This window comes from Solea senegalensis, linkage group LG5 (genome assembly GCF_019176455.1).
Source record: "Solea senegalensis isolate Sse05_10M linkage group LG5, IFAPA_SoseM_1, whole genome shotgun sequence".
In the NCBI taxonomy this organism is placed as follows: domain Eukaryota; kingdom Metazoa; phylum Chordata; class Actinopteri; order Pleuronectiformes; family Soleidae; genus Solea; species Solea senegalensis.
The window spans coordinates 16,751,742-16,769,185 of record NC_058025.1 but is presented as its reverse complement, the minus strand read 5'-3'; the positions used below and the strand labels follow the sequence as shown (position 1 = coordinate 16,769,185).

General features: G+C 41.4%; 1 protein-coding gene across 2 annotated transcripts in view; it reads right to left on the bottom strand.

Moving 5' to 3' along the window:
• kremen1 (kringle containing transmembrane protein 1) overlaps nt 1-17,444 on the bottom strand; it is a 54,397-nt gene that overhangs the window by 26,875 nt on the left and 10,078 nt on the right. For both annotated transcript variants that reach the window (XM_044026141.1, XM_044026142.1), the window contains exon 2: nt 6,173-6,335. In XM_044026141.1, coding sequence (XP_043882076.1) covers nt 6,173-6,335 — 163 coding nt within the window. The remainder of the gene's footprint in view (nt 1-6,172; nt 6,336-17,444) is intronic.

Genomic DNA, 17,444 nt, shown 5'->3' with positions numbered 1-17,444 from the left:
GCGATACTGCTCTGTTTAGGCTGTCCAAATGAATGGAAGTGAGTGGAGTGCTGAGCTGCGTGTGTGTACTTGTATTTGTTACCTTTTTAGGACCTGTGCTGGCATAAAAACTGACCTTGTCAGGAGCAGTAGTAGCCATGGAGACCAAAAACCTGGTCCTAATGAGAAAGAGTATAATTTCTGAGGAACTGATTTAGGGCTAAGGTTTGAACTGTGGTAAGATTAAGGTTAGGAATGATCTGGTTATGGTTAGGGATAACGCTTTGTTTGGGCTGTTCAAATGAATGGAAGTCAATGCAGTGTCATAAGAAGATTAGCTGCACAAACCCGTGTGTTGTCTGCATGTGTGTGGATGGGAAATAAAAGGAAGTGCTGTAAAGCAGACAACCTCTTCAGATTAGTTGAGAAGCAATAGTGCAGACAAGAGCAGACCACAATGAGCAGAAATCAATGTGTTTATTCCAACAGCACAGAGCAACACATACTGTATATACAGTGTATGGCTGTATTTAAGGAGTCTTAAGGGGGGAGGTTGTGTTCACATCCGTGTGCGTCAGAGATGGCTCACTTGGCTCTGGGAAGAAGAGCTTGTTGGAACACTCCCATACCCAGAGGTAGTGCTCTAAAGATGTTTGGACACTTAATTGGCACAATTATGCCGATTGACTTATTGCTCACAGTGAGCCACACACTTTGGTACAGACCCAATTGTAGCCACATGCATTTTGCCTCATAGTGTCTCCGGTTATGCATTTGAAGACGAGAGAGTGGCTCACATCTAAACACCAAGGAAAGCAGCTGCTCTTGGCTGGCTGCTGTTCAAAAGGTTCCCTATAGAACAACCGTTTCCCGTGTACCTTAACAAGTAAATTTACGATCCTCTTTAGAATGCCTGGCACTGTAAAACTACACATAAAAATATCAAACTTAATTACATCAAACCAGGTGAGTAAATGCCAGGAGAACAAGTTTCCAAGTGAGACTGAAGAAGTACACCAGTGGTAATTGACCCTACAATACAGATTTAGCGTGTTTTCAAAATCTGAGGTGTGTAAACTGTCAAGCGTCAAAATTTCTGCCACTCAAACCCACACTCAGAGATGTCGAAATTAAACTAGCCCCAAATAACTGTTCCGCCATGCTCACATACACTTAAACACAGACATCAACTCGACTCCAAACAAACAATGACCCTCCATTCAGTGTTTTTACCAATTCTGAATGTGGCTGAAACTACTACTTACAGGAAATAGCAAATCCTGTGCAATACCCATTATATATATGGTTTTGTTTTTTTTTGTTTTTTTTTAAAAAGTCAGAGAACAAGCAGATAATGGTTCAGAGTTGTTAAAAAGAACAACAAATATAATGTAACGCTCCCTGCCTTAGGAGAAAGAGAAACAAGACAAAAATGAAACTTTGCTCATTTCACAGAACTGCAGAGAAGAGAAAGGCTGATTGGAAAGTGGTGGTGAGAAGCTTGTCTGGATTGGGATTTGAGGTCAACAGCATATCAGAGTCTGGCAATTTACTGCCTGAGAGAAAACTAATTGACTTGGATGATTTAGCATGCAAACCGCTGCCTTCTGCTGTACTGCATGAATGCATGTATTGAAGAGTAATGTAATAAGAGAAGGTAATAAGAGAAGAGCTTGCTGGTTATGGCCCGAAATGTATAGTCTACTGTCCATTGTTGTTCTCTCATGAAGTTCTAATGATGTTCTGGTGTCATGCGTGGCTGTTGAAGACACTTCACAGTTCCCTGACTTGTGCTGGAGAGACAACAAACACCTAAATGACTGTTTCTGAGTTCCTGCCTCCAGCCAAATATAATGGTGCTGAATGTTTTTTTTCTTTGTGGTTCTTACAGCATAGAGAAATGATCCTACAGCAGGTGTATGTGCAAAGACAACAAACCTTGTTACGTTGGGTGATCCGCTTAAGTCACGGTCGACAGATTTTGTTTAAAACTTTACCAGAGGGCGTTTCTATTAAAAATAGTGACAACAGGGACTGAGGATTATCCTCTGTCACAAGGAAAATAGTGCCCTTTTTGAGTATCACAAAAAAAATGGGAGGAGTCATTTCTGGTGCCTTTCCTTCCCTCAGGAAGTATGTGGTGACTCACTGTTGGATTTTCTGCTTTGGCTTCACCATAAAACGCCCACTTAAATGTCCAGTGTATAGAAATGAGTGGAATCTAGGGAGGAAGTTGAATATTACAACAAAACACCTTTTGCAAACAAACATTCTAGTACAAAATGACGGACTCCATGGAAGACACCCCTAACTTTCAGCTAACTTCCTGTCCATTGCTGCAGTTTCCTCTCCTTCCTCTCTGATGAGTAGAGATGATCACCTCTTTATAGAATTCCTGCTCCTAATGGGATTGTCTCCTACATTAGAGCCACGTAAGTTTAGATCAGTGATAACTGTCAGAATATAGACTAGAGCTATGGAACATGTATTGGGAAAAAAAGTAGTAGTATTTCATTGACGGCAACATTAAATCAGAACAAAACATGAAACACAAACACTGGTTAAGTGGGTAAAGAACCCAATTTAAAAGCTGTTTACATAAAAACCTGAAGGTGAAAGTTGAGACAGTATGTGTTTCTGCAAAGGATCAGTGAATCCTTCTTAAAATCCAGCGCATGAATCCAAGACGAGTGAGATCATTCTGCGACAACAATTAAACTGACGGTGCCACACATTACATCTTCTCACAGGACACTTCTATTAACTTCTCCAATTTAACGAAGCAGCACACAGGGTTTGTAATGTAATCATACCACGGTGGACAAGATGGCTGCATTTTCCTTGACCACAGATTGGAGATTCAATTACAGTCAACTTGGGGACATTATTCATTCTGGCATTTCAATTATCTCACCTATGTTCAGGAAAAGCATTGGAAGCCATAGTGGACACTCAGCACACACACACACACCAACACACCTGCATATAAATAGTCCAGAACATAGACGACAAATGTATTCAACCAACCACTGAATGGTCGTTTGATTAGAGTGATATTGTTCTTATGAATGTCATGAAGAAATCAGAAATAGACAGGGAAGAAATTAAGAACAGAAAAAGCTCTTGGCTTCAACTGAAAAGTACTGAGGAACAACAGCTTGAGGCCTGACCTTAATAACTCTACATATTTATATTTACTTCTGTGAAGATATAAAACAAATTCTAAATTGAAATCAGTCTTGGTTTACACAGCAGAGCTCCTGCCCTTTTCTTTAAGCTTTGCGCTCCTTTTTCTTTGCAGGGGAATAATGTGACATTTCCTCCCGCCCAGTTTGTCCCTCTTTTCACTGGGGTATTTTACAGCAGGCTATAAAGATGAAATGTGGGGGCTGTTTGGCCTCTTTTTTTCAGCACCGCTGTGGTGTCCTCTACAATAAAATCACCACCATGAAAAAAAGCAAATGATGGGACAGGAAGTGAGTTTGTAATCCTCTACTCCTCAAAACCGGATGCGTGCTTAGAGTCGTGCGTTCCAGGCTTCGCATTATCCACCTGTGGCCCAGCCTTAGCTCTCATCTCATTAAATCACAATTTGTCTCAGGGAACGACATGCCAAAACTGCTCTGGCTCACCCCCCGCCCCCTTCTCCCTTTCATTCTGTTATCACCCTCTTTTGTCTGAGAATTACCACCAGAAATTACCACCAAGAATTCTAACCAGGAATGTCTGCAAAAATGTAAGCCTCAGATGAAAGCAAACACAGAGAGAGAGACAGAGAGAGGATAAGGAGATGGGAAAGTTTGAGGGCTAAATGGGGGTTAAACAAATACTGGAAACAGAATTTCTGCCATCCAAATTGAGCAACAACCTTCAGGGCAGCAAACACAATCACATAAGCCAACTTTCTGTAATCAAGCAAGACACCAAAATAAAACCGTTGCACAGCTTTCTCTGCGGTGCGATGACCTTATGGTCTCTGCAAGTGCGTATGTACAACATATGCACACATGCACGTGATGATGAGGGCCTGCACAAATTCTTGACCTTGTGCAGACATGCTATAAATGCCATCCCTCATCATGTCACAATGAAGTGGCCACTTTGGTCCCCACAGCACTGGTGATGGGTGACTATTTACGAGAAGGGAGTCTGAGACAGACTGGGAGAATTTGTAGCTCCAGCCCCATGTGATAGAAATCCCTCTGTCTGAAAAGGAACAAAGCTCAGAGCTGTCAGTGAGTTGGGAAAGCTGCTAACTGCATGTGCGGCCAAAAGAAAAAAAGAAAAAAAAGAATTGCAGGGAAAGCCTTCCTCAATGCTACTCATAATTCCTCAGAACTGTCATCTGAATCTGTTCAGTGCCACTTCAAAGCACAGGGGCTTTGGGTTGAGGAAGGGGGCGTTCTGATTCTTACGGCTTGGCAATCTAGGCCAAGGCACTGTTCTAGCCAGCTTGGTAAATCTGAACAGCCTCACGGCTGGAGTGTGGCTCCCTGTAAATACAAACTCTTTCTGACAGCATTGACAGTGACTGATGGATAGAGATTCTTTTGTTTTTTAACACCAAGGACATTTTGCTTACACAAACTCTGTAAAAATGTTCAGATACCACCAATAAAATATTCATGGGCAGTTCTGTGAACAGGTCCCATGTGCTCCAAACCCTCTGCAAGACGACAATGTCCTGGTTCTAAATTATTCAGAAAGTCAACTGCCTTGTCTAGGAAGTTCAAAGCTCTGTCAAACATAGGTATCTTTGAAAGACTTTCCGAAGCACTGCTCAAAACACTTTTACATCAGTGACACAAATGACCATTATAATGCTTTTATTATAAATGCTAAAACATGGGTAGCCTTATTCTGTGAGCCACTGCTTAGAATTTAGTGGGAAAACTGCACTAAAGGAGACTGCTTCTCAATAAAAACAAGTTGTTGTTCTTTCAGGCAACCAGAGTAAGCTTCCTGTACTGCTGAATGGCAAAATGAATGACAAGCTTATAGAAAAAATATGAATGGACTGTATATACAATAAAAAAGTGGAAATAGATGATAGATAGGGACTAGATAGGGCAGTTTTATTCACATATAGCATATATTCAAAATGCTACATCTAACAATTAATGTGTGTGTGACAGAGAGAGAGAGAGAGTGAGAGAGATCTTCTACACTAAGAACAATGAAACTGAGTGAAATACGTCTTAATCAGAAACTGAGATGGGAAGATAAAGTTTGTTCAATAACTCTGATGTAGCAATAAATCTTTTTTTACTTCATTTCTCCAGTGCCAGCCGACACAAGAGCCAAACCCATACCATTAGCTTCTTTTATGATTTTGCTCCAGGGCCCATTTAATACTGGATTAAAATGGTCGTTCCTAAAATTCACATTTGGCAAGTGAGCGCATACAAGTGGGAAATGTAAATAAAGGGTGCGTGGAAATGTCATCTGTTGTCTTTTATATGAATCTCAGGGGTCGTGACCTGATGACCTTTTTTTCCTTTCTAGTTATTTCGGTTTTTCTGTAATCTGGGATTTGTTTCTTGTGGAAAATGTAAGGGTTAAACTGTAAGGATGTAGATTTATCAAACTTTTATGTACACTACAACAAAATTCCATCATTTTCACAGCATTATTACTGAATAATGAGCTCCATCCTGCTGTAGAGGCTGGTTACAGTATATATATAATTCATTGGTGGGTCATTTTTTACAGTAAATCAAAATACAGTGACTTTTTTTGAGCGGGATTTCCTTTCAGCAGCAAAGATCCTAATCTATCACCTTCGGCTGTCACCTGCAGAGAGACCCTTTACCGCACATTACTGCACACAACAGGACAAAGGAACTTTTAACTTGTGCTTTTAACTGACAATGCTGCGTTGTCAGTTGAACTGACATTGTTCAGACTTGAACGAAGATGAAGATAAATACAGACGGTATAGCTGTAAGTCCTGTTATAGTGGTCTAATATTTATTGTGATGGAAATACAGTATCCTGTTACTGTGAATGCAATCACAGTATTAAAAATGACAGTTTTGAATACAATAAGCATACAGTGAAGTGTATTACAGCTACTTTTTATACTCATTTTAAAAAAGTGTATGTTACTATTTTTTTTTTCCAACTCTGAGGGCATACATTATATTCAGTCCTTTATCCATGTTATTTGATATTAAAACGTAAAGGTACTCACCTGCAGTAGTTGTGGCTGCCTAATCCACCCTCTCCATTGGGGTATTTGTTGGTGTTGTATGGGTGCTGAAAGGTCTCATTCCAGAGAAGACAGGGTTTACCGCCATATAAGCTGGTCTGGTTCTGGCGGCCCCTGTAGTCCTCTCCGTTGGCAGTATAACACTCTGTAAACAGAGAGATGAAATGGGCACATGAGAAAAATGAAACTAAATCAAAATCTGTTGTTTGCTATTAGGGATTAGACATGTATTAAGATGGAAATCATGAGCTTGGCAAGAGGTTTTATACAGGCACGTAAAAGCCAGCCACATGTGTGACCTGCTTGTGTTATTAAATGTTTTTAATGTGTTTGGAATGATCATAGGCACTAAGTTTGGAGTAATTGCACTCTTTGCCCAGGCATAATTAATTACGAGGTCTGGCCAAAAATAAAAGCAAGATCAATCAAAGCATTGTTTCAATTAATGTCAACACATGAACACAGGAGGAAAATGCTCTGTGGATATACAACAAAAGCAAACATGGCTCAAATTTCCAGGAAGAGTATGACAACCATATGGCCTAGTGAGAGAGAGAGGGAAAGTGTGAAAGAGAGAAATCCAAGTTCCCAAGGAGAAACAATGGCAACAGAGAAACAGCTTTTCATCTGTGAGGAGGGAATTCAAATAAACAATGGCTGACAGGCGCACGATGAGCCATCGCCACTCATCGCACTCAACCTCGAAGAGGCTCCTGTCTAAGAGAACAGCTCCAGCTGAATTCTTCGTTTGATTGCATTACGATAGAACAATTCATTTATCATGTGACTGTCATAACCAGTCATTGCCCTGAAGCAGCTCTGAATTGTAGAGCATTTTCGTCCATGAACTGCTGACAGTTAACAGACTTTGCCATTCACAACTGAAGAGAGCAGCAGCAGGAGATAGTCTGGGTCAGACATATCAGGGAAACAGCAGGGAAATGTTCAGAACATTCAGGTGAGGGGTGGTTTCTGGGTCGAGCAAGACAAGCAGGACATTCTCCCACTCGCTCGCTGGGAATTTGTAACATGCAGGAATGAAAACAGGCCTTTAACTCTCTGCAAACTGATTAAAATTGTACAGTTTAGACACATAATACAGATATCACGGCATATTTTAGTTAAAACCATGCCTGTCAATCAAACATTAAAAAAAAAGAACTACATCTGCTTGTTTGGCTCATCTCCATGGCGTCTTGTTGCTATGTACGTGGTTAGCCAGTGACCGGTCCCTTTCATCAAGGCAAACTGTCTCAGCTGAGTATGAGCTAATGCATTGCAATATGACGGTCATTATACCCCTCGATGAGCCAGCTGTGCTCCACGACTCCTTTTCCTCTCTTTCCTTCCATCGTCTTATCTTATCGTCTTATTATATCGCTCTCTAACCTTTCTCCTCCTCTTTTGCTTTTGCCTTTTCTTTCATCTCCTTTCAACTCAGCATTTCTGTGGGGATTGCTTAGCCTCGCAGCCTCGCAATGCAACGTCTGCAGTCAGTTGCCAGGTCCACCCTTGACAACCACTATAGGTCAATTCACAGGTGTAGTGGGGCTGGACAATATCAGTAATTTAAAGCCAAGTTAAGATAAAACACTTAAAAGGGGCACATTTCTTATTTGTCAGAGTTCTGTAATGTTTAACACTTTAAGCACTTTACCAGTTACTTAAAGCTCTAATGCAGGACTTCTGTCGCCCCCAGAAGTCGACTGATATGAGTTTTTCTGGCCCATATATTTAGCCAATTTTCCTCTTTTTCCTCCATCTGATAAAATACTTTTTAAATGAAACAAAAATAATAAAACAAAATTAACCAAATAATACTAAACAAGAATTGTTTAACTTCATTACATTAATTATTTGTCTCACTAATTTTAGATAAAAAAAAAATAAAATGTGTGAAATATATGAAATCGGCCAACGCCAATTATTGCTATTATTTAAAAATGGCAAATATCAGCCTTTAAGTAATTATAAAAAACACTGCAGACATCTTGTCATATGTCCCACACCACTCCCACTGCTACCCAGCTGTAATACGTGTTTAATGTCCAGGTTTATTTATGGCAGTAGAATCCACTTCTGAAACTTTTTTGTGGGCATTCTTGGCCATATGGTTTTAAGATATATTCATGCCATTTGCAGGCGTTTCACATTACTGGCTATGTAGCTGCTATGCATCACTCGTGATGTAAAGCAAATCACTTGAACTAAGCACAGCTACACTGATAAACAAATAGAGAGCTGTGTGAAGGCTTAATTTGATTTGTGTGAACTCATTTGCCACTGGCTTAATTCTAATAGGCATGACTTTATATTAAAAATGATATATTTTAACAAAAACAACAATCTAGCCTCTTGCATTCACCAGTAATGCTATGCCAAAACTCAACTTTAGCATGAATCAGTTCTGCGAGAGAACTTCATTTCTACACCCTCTGTAATCTGTTTACAGCCTCACAGCAAATCTCACAAATCTGTCTCTCAGCCTCTGACCAATGAAATCACAAAAACCTCACTGAAAGACACTTCATATGCTGCAAAGAAAGAAATGAAGGAAAAAGGACGATGAACACAATAAGAAATGTCAACAGCAGCAGAGTTTCAGAGATAAAGAAATTGCCTCGGGTATGTTGTCGTGTATAAAAACAAGGCATCTGTCCATGCTTATCAGATGTGATGAGTTTGGTGATCCCACAACATGAGTATTTTCATAAACAATGGATGAAACTCAACAGTCAACTATGTTTCCACCAATCCCTCCTATTGCAGCTGTAATTAAAGTTGCCTGAGCTATGGTGCTCAGTCAAGCTTATCAGCCGTACATTGTCTGGCTGACAGGAACCTAACAGCAGCAGAGGGTCAGGTTCCTGCTATTATGATGCCAAACTATTGTCTGTAAATGGGTCCCAACTCTCTCAGCAAATTAATACCTCTATGGCAGACAAGGATATCAGCCACCTGATTGTAAATCCACCTGAGAGTGGGCTTAGGCAGAATAGGACTCCATGAATGTTAGAATGAAGTTTAATAGAGTTAGAACAGGAGTCATGTTTTTATCACCTTTATAGGTTTAAGGGAGGAATTACACTGGTGGGTGCAAAAAGTGATGCCCAGAGGACAATTAAGTATGTTAAATGAATCCAACAACATATGGAAGGTGTGCGTTACTGCACGTGCAAAGGATGTAAGTGATCCATGAGCAGAGTGTTTCTTGGGTTGTTAGAGCTATACCTAGTTTTGAAGAGTTTGTGGAATGGCTGTATTTGGATGTGCACGGTATACGATGATTTATACTAATATGATTAGATATGAATCATGATGATTTTTCAATGCATTTGCAGTTGTCTACATGCTGGCAGTCACAGCAAGAGAGAGAAAGAGAAGGAAACACAGCTACTGAGAGTTTGGCAGCCGCACAAGCACAAACATGAGTCACTGCTCCCCAAAAGCAATCACGACTGTGACTGCCCGAGTCACAGAGGATAACATCAGGCAGGGCAACTGACTGCATCCCAAATGAGCTCACATCCTTCAAATATCTTCTCCTCAAAAAGAACGAGTATTAAAGTGACTAAACTTGGCAGGGTGTGTTGCTACTCAACACACTGTATCAAAAGGAAAGAGCCAAATGACTTTGTAAATGTCTCCTCTCCTCCTTCAGGAAACTTTGCTCTGGAGTTTTGGGATGAAGCAGAGCTTGTCTGCACATGGTCCGCTTGTTGTTGGCAATCGTCCCACCCTACTGTGGCCAAGTTAGCTTTCCAGGATGAGATGGTAAATATGGCAGCATTTTGCCACCATGAGGGAAATGGGAGGGAGGTTCTTCCGTGTGGTTTCTCGGCACCATTTGCTTGTGGTGGGAATGGGAAGTAGCAGATCTGCAAGGACTCAGAGATAAGTGAGGCCATCGTAAAGATGAATAGACCATTTAAAAGCCCTGTGGATGGCCACACATCTATAAAGCCGAGGAGAAACTTTTACATTGGTACTTTTTAGATATTAGCACTGTATCCTCCTGTAGAAATGACGAGTTCATCTGCTGATTGGTCCATCGCCGCTTCAAACCCCCTCCCATCTGAACACACCCACCCCTCACACCCGTTTTTTTTTTTTGTCACCAAGCAACTGTTGCGCGCTCGTCACAAGGCCCGGGCTTTTGTGTGGTTTCATCATAGGCCATGATGGGAAACAGAACCACCGCCGCATAAAAGACTGAGAGAAGGAGGGGGAAAGCCTCCTATAAAATACATGCACATCTACAAATAGACTTTTTTTTGGGAAAAGGAAAAGAAGGACTCGCCCTTTACCAAGCCCTGTGCTTACAGAATACAGCACCACCCCAGCAATAAGTGAAAAAAATAAATGTGACAGAGCGGAGGACAAATGAGAGCGAGCTGATTGCCTGTTATTGCATCTGTTGGGATTTGCGGTTAATGATTTCCATATTGCAACTTCAAAAACACTTGATGCTTTGAGAAAAGGAGTGGAGTGACTGGAGAGGGTTTGGTCATGTGATCGCAGAAACATATACAACAAACAAACCAATGGTTTCACCAAAACACATTGCCAGGTCACAAAAGAGCTCTTATTTGTTGTGTTTGAGGGATGAAACGCAGTGATAATTACAGATGACTGCTTCCTCACAGTGGGCCGACATTAAGAGCTTCCTTCCATCTTTATTATATGCTTTGAGCTTTGGGGACAGCAAAACAGACACAACTTGAGCATTTTTCCCGTTATTACAAAAATGACACTGAATGAGTTTATAGCTGGGAGCTGTGCACTAAACACAAACACACGGTTTCAGATACTTGCAGAGAGTTATATAGACGTGATCTGCCACAATATGTTTTCCCTCTATGGTGTCCTGGTAGCCATTACTGTTGTGGTGCTCATTAATGTCAATGTAGTAAGAAAAGAGGCCAGGGCCAGGCCAAACCAGGCCAGATGTAGCGGGTTACAGAGTTCTCTTCTGGGGGGACACAGCTGGCTGCAGCACAAATCTGGTTTTCCTTCTCCCTAACAGCATTCATTTCCACCCCAAAACCACATCAGACTTCAGAGAAGTGCAGAAAGACTGTCTTACATTTATTATCCAGATCTTACAGATAGTCGTAGATTTAGTGAGGCTCTTTTAATGAGATTGCCAAGGAGTTGGTGACTTTGCTGAAGGGGACATTTGGCAGTTAATGGACCACACCTTGTCCCCGCATCTCCGATCTCTGTTCTTCTATTAGAGTTTTTTTGTGTTTTTTTTAGAAAGCCCTCATGAGGAAGGGTCAATGAAAGTGCAAAAAGAGCGGTGTTGCCCTTCATGCCTCAACTAGTTAAACCTGACAATGACTTCTCAATGGGATTTTATTGTCATTCTTTTCTTTTCATGGGTTTTTCATAGTTTGTAGCCCCAGATAACTAGGCCATAAACCAGCAGCTCATTGACTCCCAAAATAGCCTCTATCACCACCATTCTTCCTGCTAAAACCCGTCCACTGCCCCACCTCCTGAGTTCACCACCACGATAGCCACAGACCCACAAGACTCCCTGCCAAAGTTGCTTGGTAGCACCTATAAAATATGGCCCCATCTCATTCTAGAGTGGTCCCTATTATTTGGCTCTGTAATGGTAAGAGTCTAATCTTCTGGAGCCAATAGAGGGTTTCATATGCTGCCAAACCCATCTGTTCAATGTCACATGCTAGAGTTTGCTATACTCCCCACTACAAGCTGCTCTCTGAAGTTAAATTAAATAATTGTGTCTGGAGAGATTTTGGAAAAATAAGTCAGCAAGCATACCACAGTGGATAAAAAATTCACCTTTGTAGGATTTTCCAGTGGCCAGGATGATATCTGATGCACAGCATCAGGGCATTGTTCTTGGGCAAGGTTGGAGCAACATGACATGATTTTGAGTTTTGCTTGGCAGACATTCAGAAATGACTGATGGGCTTTAGACTGATGTAAAGGACACTGAAGCACTCCCTGAAAGCCCAAGACAAAAAGCTACCGGCAAACTTTTGACATCAAGGACCTGCCAACCAACCTGACATGAGGGCGGATGGGGTGTCGTGTTTAACTACCTCCCTTTGGCACCTACGTACAGGTTCTTCAAGTCATGCTTACCATCTGCCAAAAAGAGGGCATATTTCAAGAGAAGATTAATCGCTTCTTTGTTTTTTCTTCTTGTTTCTAGTAGTTTCTCACACGCCAGCGCGTAATCACGCAACTCTTCACACAATAAGAGGACAAGTTAAACAAATAAAAGGAGGAAATCTCCCACAAACTCACACACATGCTGTTGAACTTGCTCTAAACCAACTCTGACACCAGAGTAAACAAGACTTTTGCAGCCACGGGGAAAGCAACACTGTAAACGAATATAGGCGCAGAGATAGAGAAGCTGAGAGGAGGTGAGGGTGTTCTGAGTTTTCCAAGATGTACAATTACCATGTCTCTGATGTATCCATCTTTAATCAAACCAAACTGAAAATAACAACAGAGCATTGAGAATCTAAGATTGTGAAGGACAGAGCAAGGGCAGTTGAGATTAAAATAAGAAGAACAGAGAAGAGAGGAAAACAGAGGCAAACACAGAGTCAGGGTGGGACAAAGACTGTTTTTATGATCCTGCAGATTGTTAACCCAGGCACTAATTTTCTCCTTCTTGCACATAGCACCAGTGAACATGTTTTTTTCACATTTCCCTCTGTATTATAGACTGGGACAACAAAGCCCACGTTTGTAAAATGAACAGTACACACAAGCACTTTGCATTTCTAACAACAGGGGTCTGAGTTTGAAGGTACCAGTCTCATTCCAGAGGAGCTCTGTGCCGCAGCTGCATGCTGGAGTCATTCACCAGCAAACAAAAAACTGATGCGGAGCGTTCCGACACAAAGGCTTTATCTTTCTAATGCAAGAAAACAACACATTCCCATATGGGCCCCACATAGCTCAGAGCCTTTGGTAACTAGAGGATCTATGGCTTATGTTGCCAACGGTTCTGTTGCGAATGGTTGCCCATCCCTTGTGCGGTGTTAAAAGGTTGCCCTCTACCTTGTCGTTTTCCTTACAAATGAATGGTAAAATGAGCTCAGACAACATGTGAGCAGTGAGAAAACATGCATTAATCTGCACTCCTGCCCCTGTCATTCCAGCTCTCCCCCCTCCTCCGTCTCCCCCCTCGTACCCATACTTCCCCCATATGCATTTACAGTAAGAATGAAAGGGAGCAATTTTCATCAGTAGAGGAGCCACAGCATTTTAAGATGAATCCAATGTGGAGGGAAGGGAGGACACACACACACACACACACACACATATGCAAATAAATATGCACACTGGCTCCTTTGTTCCCTCTGTAATAAGGCCAGTGTCATTGTGGCAATACCATTCACACCCATTCATCACAGTGCTGTAGATATCTGCCCACAAAATGTGTGAGCGTTCATATACACACACACACGTGTGTTTAAATGTACGCCAGTCAATCCCCTAACTCCTCTCCTCACAATGGTCCAACATCCCAAAGGCAGTAATCAACTTGCGGCAGCGTTATGTAAGCGTTGCAACTCGCACTGCTTCAGTTTGCCTCCTGTCTCATAGGATTATTTCTATTTCTCTCTCTGGTCCAGTGATAAGCTCCTGCCCTGTACAATCAGCCACCTTAGGGTCATCTCCGCTGAGCGTCGAGGAAAGGCGAACCATGGAATAAAGGGAGAAGGGTTGTTGCTAAACACACCTGTTTTCGATCGTCCCGTTTGCGCTCAGGTTTGCTGGTATCTGAGGAATGTAAATTATATGTGGTTTGGTTTGGTCTGAAGCTGTGTCAGGGCTGTTGAAGGGGATCGTGTGTAACCCCCCACACACACACACACACACACAATAACACACCACCTCCTCTGTCTTTTCTCTCTCTTTACGAAGTCCTGTGTGATTAGAGGCTCTGACTTGAATAAATAATGGTCTCAGGTTGAGAGGAGGGAACAATGTGACCAGTACTGCTAGTGCAAAAAATAATAGCAATAATAAAAAAAAAAGCACGGCTGCTCCAGATCAAAGGTCCGGCCCTTTTCTCAAGGTTATTGTTTACGAACATGATTATTTCAACATTTTCCTTTGAGTGTGAATCACAACAATGATCGAGGAAGGAACAGAATAATTCAGACGCTCAAATTAGCTTGGAATAGCTTTGCGGATGACACTTTTTTATTTCAGACTATATGAATAAACAGTACTAGTATTAGTTAAATATGTTGTAGTTCTCATGTCGAGGACATGGATTCAAGTAGGACTGAAGTCCTATTTTCCGGATTCATTGCTTGATTTAGACTTGAGCAGTTTTTCTCTTTTTGTTACATCATATATATTATATATATATTATATATATTATATATATATTATATTACATCATAGATATTGTCCAGATTGTTCAGATGTCCAAGAGGGATGCCATGAACTAAAGCTTTCCCAACTCCAGTTACACAGTAAATAAGATCTGAAATAGTAGCAATTGTGCACTGGAGCCCATCATGGAAATCAAGTCAACCTTGATGACTCAGACACAAGATGATTTGACTTAAACATTGGGGACTTCAAACCTGACCTGGATTTGAGAATTGGTGACTCGACCACAACACTGCACCCTCCAATCCTTCATTTTCTGCATCGATCAGCCAGGGAGGCCTGAAATTACTTGCAAAACTTCCCAACCAAGCTTTGTTCTGACAGAGTGCTCCTTTCCTGCTGTTTTGAATACAGTTTTATTTTTATTTTTTTGCTGTGGTATTTTAATGAGTTATTTCCTAATGTGGATTTACTGCCAGCAGTCAAATATGACACAAAATTTAATTTGGGCAATGAATTAATCAAATGCATTTTACGAAGGGGGGAGGGGGGTCAAATCCGCTTTGCTTCAGTCTCAAAAGTTTATTTTTCTTACAGTGTTGTTGACTTGTTTTATATGAGCTACTGACACTGAGACTGTGCTATCTTTTATTAGTTTATTATTATTATTGACTGGAGGAAAATACAGGAGGGTAATAGAAAACCGGTTGACATCTCTTGCCAAAACAAAACATGTTTGTCCTTTATGTTTAGACATTTTAAAGGCTCTACAAGTCTTATTTAACCTGCAACAGTGTTCCTATTAACTGTAATTTAAGGATGGTTTAACAGTTATTTTATACATACACTCAGTATATTACACTCAATCACTTTGCCATTGATATCATGTATTTGCAAAATGTGTCTCCTACGTCTGACGTTGTTTTGTATGACTAACCCTTACATCTCAACCAGAGAGACATTGATTATTTTTTTCTGCATCAAAAACTGAGGTTTATATCACTTAATGCCTATGTTTTACTACTGTGTAGGCAGATAAAAACATTATAATATAACCATTAATATATAACATGTTATAGATCTGTCTGGGCTAATATATAACACATTATAGATCTGAATCCTGGGCCTGCTCACCAGCTTTGATGCCTGTTTTCATTAGTTGATTCCATCAGATGAGGATCAACATGTTTACTGGAAATTGGGCTTCAGTTGATCAAATGTCTGAGTGCAGCTTTGAGACATATGTTCTGATTAAATGCAACTACAGCTGATCATCGCTGTGTCCACTGTGTCCACAGTCTGACCAGTGCAGAGATTCAGATGGACACTGTGAGGTCACTGTCAAAAAAAACAACCCCAAAAACAGTCATAGCTGTGTATTCAATTCTCAAGTTTAAGCAACTTTTACTTGCTTGCTTGCAGTGGGAGATTAACACACGCCATATGTGGAGCACAAACATGCACCCATCTGTATCCAATGAAATCTCAGCACACTCATTTGGAGTGAGGGGCAAACACATCAGAAAAAAGGGCCCCAGTGTATTTGTTTGTCTATCTTGTAAACTGCAGATGGAGGCCTTCATCTGTTCTCCCCACATTCCTTGGCACAATTGCATTTTTTTACACTGTAGATCCATGTACATTGCAGCGATACGCTTTGCATTCAGATGTTTTCTTAATCGTCCGCCACACTGAATCACTTGGTTTGAAAACAATTTGCCCCATTCTTCTTCATTTGTAAATTGATGTCTCTTAAAAATGCACATATATTCCTAATTTAATAATCTTGACTGAACGACCTGGTCAGAGGACACGAGCACAGAACCGTTCCACTGTTTCCAGTCATAAAAGGTCATCAGACAAACTGCAAAAGAGCGTACTTCCACGAGCACAAGAGGCTGCCACAGACGGGACCACAACGTTCAACATTCAGACCCCTTTCAACCACCTACGTCTCCAATTCCTGATCTTGATGGTGAAAGTGATCCTTTTTCACTGTGGTTTGTGTGGCTGTGGGAAGAGTGCAGTACCAGGAACCAGATGGCTCTGGTAAAAGACAGGGGGCATCCCAATGGCCTCCCTAAGAAGGGGATCCATTACGGAGGATCTATTGAGGGCCAGCAGATTCTGTTTCATGGCATCGGCCGAGTGTGACCACACCTCCGGTGGTGCTGGTCAAGGGCTGGTGCCACATAGGCTGCTGCAGACCTAGCTCATTTTGTGTCCACCTTGGGGAGCTGTATTCACCTTCAATGCAGGACAGACAACTAAATCAGGGCCTCTCAGTGACTTGGGTTTCATCCCGTCAGTTCAAACGTCTTTCAAAGGGACGTGGATTGCAATTGGATATCAGTGGCTCCACGGCTAGGGGAGACAATGGTTTTTTTGTGCCAACAGTTGAGATGTTCCTGTGCACTTGTAAAGCAGGATCTATGAACTGTTTAAGCTTAGTCCCCCAAGGTATCAGAGCTCAGGTTAATGGATTTCTATTCTCATATTGTTTCAAAAACAACCACATGGAAACATGTTGTCCGTCTTTTGTTCTGCACTCTCTGATCCTTAGCACATCTCACTGTCACGGCCTCTTACCTGTGCCAACTGGCTTTGTTCTTATGTTTGCTGTCCACTTAGCTAAGTCTGCTCCCTTCACTTGTCCAAATGTTTGCCCCTTGTCCACTTAGCCATGTCCACTTGCTTGTCCTTGTTAAATTAGTCCTGTCTGTAGGCGTTTCCTGTGAGGAGAAAAGGCGACAATTTGCCTCTTTGGCCACAGACTGCTGCAACTGGACATAAACCAGAACCCGGGGCTCGGCAGCAAAATTACTCTCCATTTATTTAAAGTGGTTGCCATTACTCTACCGCAGTGAAGCACAGACCTCAGTGGCCCTGGCCCAACCATAACTGCAGTATA